A 9,256-nucleotide genomic window follows, 5' to 3' on the forward strand; every position below is an offset into this window, starting at 1 on the left:
TCCTTTTAGAGAGCAAGCCCAGTGTTTGGTGTTTTGTTTTGTTTTGTTTTGTTTTGTTTTTAATCCATTTCTGTGATTGCTTTTTTAAAAAAAAATTGCAAACTTGATTATTTAACGAAACTTTCCATTTTAGTTGTTTATCAGAAATGACCTAATACAGCATGTTTGTGAGGGCATTAAGTTCTAAATGTGTAGAACATCTTAAAATAAATTTTAGTGATCACTGGGTTTAGAAAGGTGGTGAAAGCTGCCCTTTGGAGGCACTACTTGCTCTTGGGAACGTAAAACAGGCTTCTGAGAGCCCATAACAGTTACTGGTCTGTTTTTGACTTGCAGGCAGAGGTGATCATGAACTATCACGTGGGGGAGACAGTGCTGTCTTTGCAGAAGACCACACTGATCCCTGGAGGCTCTGAATCGCTTGTCTACACTACCTTGTCAGGAGGAATTGGCATCCTTGTTCCCTTCACATCTCATGAGGTGAACTCTCCCACGCTGCTCAGGCTTTTGCCTTCCTGGGGTGGTTTCTTTGGGCTAAGTCTGCCTAAGAGGGCAAATCCATTTGTCCCCACCTGCAACTAGGAGTTTTCCGGAAATTTTATAATGTGACGAAAGTGCCTAGGGAGATAGGAACCCTGATTTCTCTCTCTTCTAGCCATTTGTTTATGTGGCTGATATGGGGATAGGGGTGATCACAAGCCAAAGCCCCAGAACCAAACCCCATAGACTACAAATGCTGGGGTGATAAGGACTGGGTCACTTACTGTCTCCTAGAATCAACTCTGGGACTAGCTAAGTTTAGTTTATGTCATTCCAGCCAAGGAAGCTGGGATCAAGAACTTGATCTTACAAACCACTCTTTACTTACAGTGTTCTCTCCTGTGTTCTGCAAATACAGGGAGGTTTTCTTTCAGGTTTTTGGTGTTTTGTCATAGCAGGAAAACCTGTGGTCGTCAGAGGAGTGATTTAGATATTAAACATCTGTTTACATGGTAGAAATCAATGGCTTCTCTGTTCATTGTGCTTCTGGAGACCATAGACTAGTAGTTGGAATCACTTTTTTCTTTTAGTGACATATCCTTTGTTTTTTCCACCAGGACCATGACTTCTTCCAGCATGTGGAAATGCACCTACGGTCTGAGCATCCCCCTCTTTGTGGAAGAGACCACCTCAGCTTTCGTTCTTATTATTTCCCTGTTAAGGTAGGTCTTCATTGGAAATTAGGGTTGAAGAGGGGAATAGTCAGCCCATTTAACAAAGTCTTTTCTTTGGTTGCTTTACCCCCTCCCTTAAAAAATCAGAATAGTCCCCTTCTCATCTTCATGGTACCCACTAGCCTGTAGGCTCCACCCCTCAGCCAGGTCCCGGGAGGTCATGGATTGTTGGTGGTGTTCTGGGAGCCGGGGTAGAGTAAAACCCGGATAGTTGTGGAGGGATGGAGCTGGCGTTTTGATCAGTTGGTGGTTTCAGAGCAAAAGATGACTAAGCTTTGGGTTCTGGATGAGTTTCTCATGAAACATTGGTCAGAATTAGGCTTTTAAAAGGATGGTTCAATGGCTATTTGGAATGAAGAATAATTATAGTAGGTTAGGAACTTCTCCCTTAAAATTGCTACAATGATATTGCATAGTGATAGAGATTTGCCAAAACTGGAAAAATTAGCCAAAGCAATCTCGAGAAAAAAACAAAGCTGGAGGAATCACACTTCCTCACTTCATGTTCTACTACAAAGTGACAGTAATCTGAACAGCATGGTATTGACAAAAAAACAGAAAGTAGACATACAGCCAATGGAACAGAATTGAAAGCCCACAAATAAACCCACATGTATATGGGCAAATAATTTTTGACAAAGGAGTCAAAATCATACAGTGGAAAAAAGAAAGCTGCTGCAGTTTTTTACTTTTTCAAGCATTGCTTTTTAGTTATGCATAAATTTTGTTCTAATATGCTTTTGTACTGGGTTATTTAAGAATAAAAGTCACATGTCTAGTACAAAAAAACCATAGAACAGTCCTGGGTGAAGAAGCATCCAGGGAGTAGACTGATGGAGACAGTAATGGGAAAGAAGGTCCTTCCCAGGCAAATGACGGCCAGAGAAAGGCTCCCTCTCTTTCGTTAGTCTGAGCTCTGGCTCCAGAGGGTCTGCTCACAGTACTGTTCCTGGCTCTGCACATGGGTCAAGGTCCTTGTCGGAGAATAAAAAGCTTTCCGTGCGGCTGCTGCTTTCGTGTGTGTGCGTGCGTGCGTGTGTGTGTGTGTGTGTGTGTGTGTGTGATTTTCTTTGGGCATCTGACCTTTTTCTTTTGCTCTCATTTTCCCATGCCCTAGAATGTGATTGATGGAGACCTCTGTGAGCAGTTCAACTCCATGGAGCCTAACAAACAAAAGAATGTCTCTGAAGAACTGGACCGAACCCCACCTGAGGTATCCAAGAAGCTTGAGGACATCCGGACTCGCTACGCCTTCTGAGCTCATCTTTTTAATGTGGGACTTGTTAAAGACTCTGTGTTGTTTTTCCCACTACCTGGCTTTGAACCTGTGTGGCAGAAGAAGGGTGGCTGGATAATTAAGACTTCCCCTATAGTGACTGATTTCCCCTAAAATTGGCATTGAGAACCACTGTGCTTCTTCCTGCCTGGTACATAATACATTGCTGCAGGCCCGGTGTGGAATACAATGCCCCCAGATCCCCAAACTTTCCCTGTGTTGATATTTCTGGCTCTTGTGTCTACTTTTGTACACACCTTTAATTTTTAACTGGTTTTCCTGTAAATAAAGTTTTGTACAATGTTATCTTTGTGGGAGGGAGGGAGGGAAGCAAGCCGAGTTGGGGACCAGGTCAGATATAGTAGAATCTTGATTTGTGCCACTCCGGAACCTAACGAGAAATACAAACCTAGTTTTTAAGGCAGCTGGTGTCGGTGCGTCTTTTCTAGGGATGAGACTTCAGGTGGGAGAATTGAGCCTGACTTGGATCAAGAAGAACTGAGTATCCTCCTTCTGGCTTCCTAAAGGGATTTCTGACACTCCTTGGTCCCCCACTTCCAGCATTATGGTTTTTGGCTTTCTTTAGTCCTTTTTGTTATGCAGATGAACTTGGGCTCAATAATAACTCTGGTCATCCACACCTCTTCCCAGTAGATATTTAAAGGAGGGTGGCTGAGGTTTTTTTTAAGATTTTAATTTATTTTTATAAAGGGGGGAAAGGAAGGAGCAAGGAAAGAAGAGAACCATGATATATGAGAGAAATAGCCACAGGTTGCCTCCCGCATACCCCCCCACTAGGGACCTGGCCTACAACTCAAGCCTGTGCCCTGACTGGGAATTGGACCAGCAACCTTTATATTTGCAGGCTAGCATTCAATCCACTGAGCCACCCAGCCAGGGCAACTTTGAAATCTTAAGAGCGAAGGACTTGGGGCATGAATTCTAGCTGGATAGTCTCTTAACAGATGCTTCCTTCTGTAGCTCCTGCAATGATTTTTTTTTTTTTTTGCCATATGACCACTAGGAAGGATCAGTAAGTACCGAAGTAACCCAGAATACTAAGCCCTTGGGGACAAAGTAGCTAAAGGCACATGGATAACTAGGGGCACCTGTCTGCTGCAGACATCTTAGGCAATCTCTGGGGGGCCTTTGGGGTGTGAGGAAGGAGCGTTGGTATCCTGTCACTTAGAAGTGACCCAGTCTCAGATGTTTCTAGCCCACACCTGAGAATTCAACCTTCCTCCTTCCTGGCTGTGTGGGAACCCTTAATCTTCCAGGCAGTCCACCCAGTTTCATGGAACCTGGAAAGATCGGAACTCACTGCTGTTCTTAATACTTCACAGAGTAGATATGTTTTCATGCACAGCCTCTTTGGTTGAGTAGATTGTCTGTGGCTTAGTGTTGGGTTAGAATCAGGGATGGAGGTGATTAGACAAAAGTCTTAGACTCCAAACAGCCCGCAGTCTAGTGCAGAGGGTTCCTCATGCTACCCCTGTGCCCTATGTATCTCTAATCATGACTTTACTTTAGACCAGTTGATAGAGACTCAGATTTTGTTAGGAATTGAATTCCTAAATAACACTTTTTCTCAGCTCACGGATTTGCATAGTACACAGTACTATTAAATGACACGCACGGCCTAAATGTGAGGGTCCAGTTTTCCTATGGCCCCCACCAAAACCCGTGTAATTTAGTCTGTCAGATTGTATGATATTGACATGCAGTAGTGCAAGAAACTGCAAAGATGTTTGAGCAGTAGATCCTTGCTATTACCCTCTTTCCTGAAATACCTTCTACAGCAGTGGGGATTCTGTAAAGGAAAACTTGATTATAGAATCGGGAGATATTGCTGTTTTGTTTTTTTCTTAGAATGATTATCAGGCTCAGGAGGAGGACACTGCATGCCCATGGCAGGTAGCCTTCAGGAACCAGTAAAAATTTAAGAGCTGTGAGAGGAAGGCTTAGTGGCATCAAGAGGATGGGTGCCCCTGCTTCCTATAGGAGGTTGTGATGAGCTTGTTTAAATCCACGGACTGATAGGGAACTGAGGCAGGAACTATGCCTGATTCTTTGATAAGGAAAGTTGTTTAGGGAGCCATATCCACCTGAGCAGAGTGGGGAGGGGAATTTGTGTTCAGGTCCTTTGAAGCCCTTCTGATTTTATGGCTTATAGTACAGATCGTTTTTAATCCTCATCTGAGGATACGTTTATTGAATAAATAAATATATATCTATAAGTATATATGTTTACTTTTTTTTGTGAGGGAGAGAGAAACATTGATCATTTGCTTCCCAAAAATGCCCTGACCAGGGATTGAACCCACAATCTATTTTTTTTTATTTTATTTATTTTTTAAATTGATTATGCTGTTACAGTTGTTCTATTCCCCCCCTTCATTCCCCTCCCCCCTGCCCCCCCATCCCCACCATTACCCTCCTTTAGTTTATGTCCATGTGTCTCAAGTCCTTTAGGTTCTATATTTCCCATGCTATTCTTGCCCCCCCCATCTATTTTCTATCTACTGTCTATGCTACTTATTTTCTGTACCTTCTCCCCCCATCTCCTCCTCCCATTCCCCTGTTGCTAACCCTCCTTGAGATCTTCATTTCTATGTTTCCACTCCTGATCTAGCTGTCCTTGTAGTTTGCTTTTGTTTTAGGTGTGGTTCTTAATAACTGTGAGTTTGTTGTCCTTTCACTGTTCATGTTTTTTTAACTTCTTTTTCTTAGATAAGTCCCTTTAACATTTCATATAATAAGGGCTTGGTGATGATGAACTCCTTGAATTTGATCTTATCTGAGAAGCACCTTATCTGTCCTTCCATTCTAAATGAAAGTTTTGCTGGATAGAGCAATATGGTTGTAGGTCTTTAGATTTCATGACTTGGAATATTTCTTTCCAGCCCCTTCTTGCCTGTAAGGTCTCTTGAGAAATCTGCTGACCGTCTGATGGGGACTCCTTTGTAGGTGATTGTCCCCTTAGCTCTTGCTGCTTCTAGGATTCTCTCCTTCATTTTAATCTTGGCTAATGTAATTATGATGTGCCTTGGTGTGTTTCTTCTTGAGTCCAACTTTTTTGGTACTCTCTGAGCTTCTTGGATTTCTTGGAAGTCTATTTCCTTTGCCAGATTGGGGAAATTTTCTTTTACTATTTGTTCAAATAAGTTTTCCACTGGTGGCTGTGCCTTTCCCCCTTCTGGTACCCCTATAATTCGGATATTGGAGCATTTAAAGATGTCCTGGAGGTTCCTAAGACTCTCCTCATTTCTTTGAATTCTTGCTTCTTGACTCTTTTCTGTTTGGCCATTATTTGCTTTCTTCTGGTCCACTCCATTGATTTGAGTCCCAGTTTCCTTTTCATCGCTATTGGTTTTCTGTGGAATTCCATTCATTTCCCTTAGTTTAGCCTTCATATGTTTCTCTAATTTGTGGCTATAATCAACCAGATCTGTGAGGATCCTGATGACCAGTGTTTTAAACTGTGCGTCTGAGAGTTTTGCTATTTCTTCGTCGCTTAGATTTATCTCTGGGGCTTTGAGGTCTTCTTGCGACATTTTTGGTCTGTTCTGGCCCTTTAAGTGAGAGAAGCGGCGCCTTGGACTCCCAGGTCGCTGGGTGTGGAGGCGTGGTCAGAGCAGGGAAATGGCGGCGCCCACTACCGCCGCGGCCGGTCCAACCGCCCACTCCCTCGCCTGTCCGCTCTCGCGCAAATAGGCGCCCGCAGTCAACACGCAGCACCGCCTCCCCACTGTCTCCTCTGCAGTCACTCACCTGGTGGGTTGCTCGGTCGCTCACTAGGTCCAATCCTGCGTTTGGAACCCGTGCGTCTGGATTTCGCGCCTGGGTCTGTCCGACCGAGTCCTCCTGTGCAACCCCTCACCAGACGCTGGTTTCGCCCCTTACAGGTCAGGCTGAAGAATTTGTTGTTAACGGACTTCCGAAAAGTTCAATTTTCCGTGTTCTGGTTGTGTTTTCTGATGCTAATATTTAGTTGTCCCTAAACTTGGTTGTGTGAGAAGGCACGGCACATCCACCTATACCTCCATCTTGGCGGAAGTCCCCCACAATCTATTTTTTAATATATATATTTTATTGATTATGCCATTACAGTTGTTTTATTTCCCCCTTCATTCCCCTCCACCCTGCACACCTCCTCCCCCACCATTCCTCTCCTTTAGTTTATGACCACATGTCTCAAGTTCTTTAGATTATTTCCCATACTAATCTTGCCCTCCCCCCTATCTATTTTCTACCTGCCATCTATGCTACTTATTCTCTGCACCTTCTCCCCCCTTCTCCTTCTCCTACTCCCCTGTTGCTAACCCTCCATGTGATCTTCATTTCTATGGTTCTGCTCCTGATCTAGCTGTCCTCTTAGTTTGCTTTTGTTTTAGGTGTGGTTCTTAGTAACTGTGAGTTTGCTGTCCTTTCACTGTTTATATTTTTTGTCTTCTTTTTCTTAGGTAAGTCCCTTTAACATTTCATATAATAAGGGCTTGGTGATGATGAACTCCTTGAATTTGATCTTATCTGAGAAGCACTTTATCTGTCCTTCCATTCTAAATGAAGGCTTTGCTGGATAGATCAATCTTGGATGTAGGTCTTTGGATCTCATGATTTGGAATACTTCTTTCCAGCCCCTTCTTGCCTATAAGGTCTCTTTTGAGAAATTTGCTGACAGTCTGATGGGAACTCCTTTGTAGGTGACTGTCCCTTTATCACTTGCTTCTTCTAGAATTCTCTCCTTCATTTTAATCTTGGCTAATGTAATTATGATGTGCCTTGGTGTGTTCCTTCTTGGGTCCAACTTCTTTGGGACTCTCTGAGCTTCCTGGATTTCCTGGAAGTCTATTTTCTTTGCCAGATTCGGGAAGTTGTCCTTTATTATTTGTTCAAATAAGTTTTGCACTCGTGGCTGTTCCTCTTCCCCTTCTGGTACCTCTATAATTTTGACATTGGAGCGTTTAAAGATGTCCTGAAGGTTCCTAAGCCTCTCCTCATTTTTTTAAATTCTTGTTTCGTCATTCTTTTCTGTTTGGTCATTTTTTTCCTCTTTCTGGTCCACTCCTTTCATTTGAATCCCAGTTTCCTTTCCATTATTATTGGTTTCCTGTGCATTTCCATTTATTTCAATTAGTTTAGCCTTCATATGTTCCTCTAATTTGTGACTAAAATCAGCCAGTTTTGTGAGCATCCTGATCACCAGTGTTTTGAACTGTGCATCTGAAAGTTTGGCTATTTCTTCATCGGTTAGATTTATCGGCTCTGGGGCTCTGAGTTGTTCTTGAGCCATGTTTTGATCTGTTCCTGCGTGTTTCATATGAGGAGCAGAGCCTTAGGTGTTCATCAGGGCGGGGTCACCCAGGTTGCTGGTTTGTGACGCTGTATGTGGGGGTGGGATCAGAGAGGGACAATGGCAGTTCCCTCTGCTGCTTTCCACCACTGGGACCTGCACAGTCTGTCTCACTGCTAGCTCCTTCACAGGTTTATCTGCGCGCGAATGTGTGACCATGATCAGCCCTCAGTCCACCGCCTTGCACCCTCGGTGGGTCCTCCCGCTGCTACTCCACACCTGGGATCTGCCTACTCCACACCTGGGATCTGTGCGCCTGGGTCTTGCGCCTCTGGTTGATCCAGTGGATCTTTCCTGCCCGACCCCGCTCTGCTGCTGGCTCCGCCCCTCTTACCGGTTTGGCTGAAAGGTTCGTTGTTGTCAGACTTTCGTATAGTTCAATTTTCTGTGGTTTGGCTGCATTTTTGTTGCTAAAATTTTGTTGTTTTTAAACTTGGTTGTGTGAGGAGGCACAGTGCTTCCACCTACACCTCCATCTTGGCGGAAGTCCCACAATCTTTTGATTTACTGGATGGTTCTCCAACCAATTAAGCTACCTAGCCAGGACATAATATTGAATCTTAATTTTAGATCTTATACCACAACTGGGGATGTGTGGTCATCTGACTACTGTCCTACTGGAGAGCTATAGATAGGCCAGGCAAGGGTGAATTTATGTTGGATGGTCTTCTTGTGCTTCCAAATGTATTACCAGATTCTTTTCTTTTTCGTTCCTCGATAGTCCAAAACCCAGCTAAAATAGGTTGCCCAACCTTACTTTGAACAGCATCTTTGTTCCTAAGAATCCCAATGTTAATAAAAAAAGTCCTGCCATTTAAAATAAATATCATTAAGTTTAAAAAAAAAAAAGTCCAAGTGACCCTGTGTTTTAGGATTATGAATTTTGTATGTTTGCTTTTTTTTTCCCCCCTCAAATTTTTCCTAATTAAGGAAATCATCCTTTAGGACAGTGATTTTTCAACCTGTGTGCCACAAGAATTTTTAAAACATACAATACCTATTTAGTCAGGGGCACTGACCACTTTTCCCTTGGATTGTCAAATTAAAAAATGATAAAAGACAACAATAGCCATTCCATGTGAATGAATTAAAATTATACTATTTTGTGGTCAGATTGGCAAAAACATATTTTTTGGTATGCTGCAGAATTGTAGTAATTAGTTTAAGTGTGCCATGGGATGAGAAAGATTGAAAATCGCTGCTTTCAGCCACCCAGTAAAAATACAGGTTCTTAGGCGCCTCTCCCTGAAGACACTGAAAGAATAAGTCTGGAATGGGGACTTGTAAATAAGTCGAGACAAAACTAACAGGGCCTGAGCTCAGCCAAGTGTGGGCCTCTGACTACATGCATGACATTGGTCAGGCCAGTTGGCTTCTCATCCATCATGTGGACATAAACAGGGCCGATGTGAG

General features: G+C 43.2%; 1 protein-coding gene across 3 annotated transcripts in view; it reads left to right on the forward strand.

Moving 5' to 3' along the window:
• SF3B3 (splicing factor 3b subunit 3) overlaps window positions 1-4,677 on the forward strand; it is a 49,444-nt gene extending 44,767 nt beyond the window's left edge. For all 3 annotated transcript variants that reach the window (XM_037154169.2, XM_037154168.2, XM_037154166.2), the window contains 3 exons: window positions 337-480; window positions 1,098-1,202; window positions 2,332-4,677. In XM_037154169.2, the coding sequence (XP_037010064.2) occupies window positions 337-480; window positions 1,098-1,202; window positions 2,332-2,472 (390 nt within the window). In that variant the 3' untranslated portion in view covers window positions 2,473-4,677. The remainder of the gene's footprint in view (window positions 1-336; window positions 481-1,097; window positions 1,203-2,331) is intronic.
• Window positions 4,678-9,256: the final 4,579 nt, after the last annotated feature.

The sequence above is a fragment of the Artibeus jamaicensis genome, unplaced genomic scaffold, assembly GCF_021234435.1.
Source record: "Artibeus jamaicensis isolate MK-2021 breed Jamaican fruit bat unplaced genomic scaffold, CSHL_Jam_final contig_464, whole genome shotgun sequence".
Taxonomy (NCBI): Eukaryota; Metazoa; Chordata; class Mammalia; order Chiroptera; family Phyllostomidae; genus Artibeus; species Artibeus jamaicensis.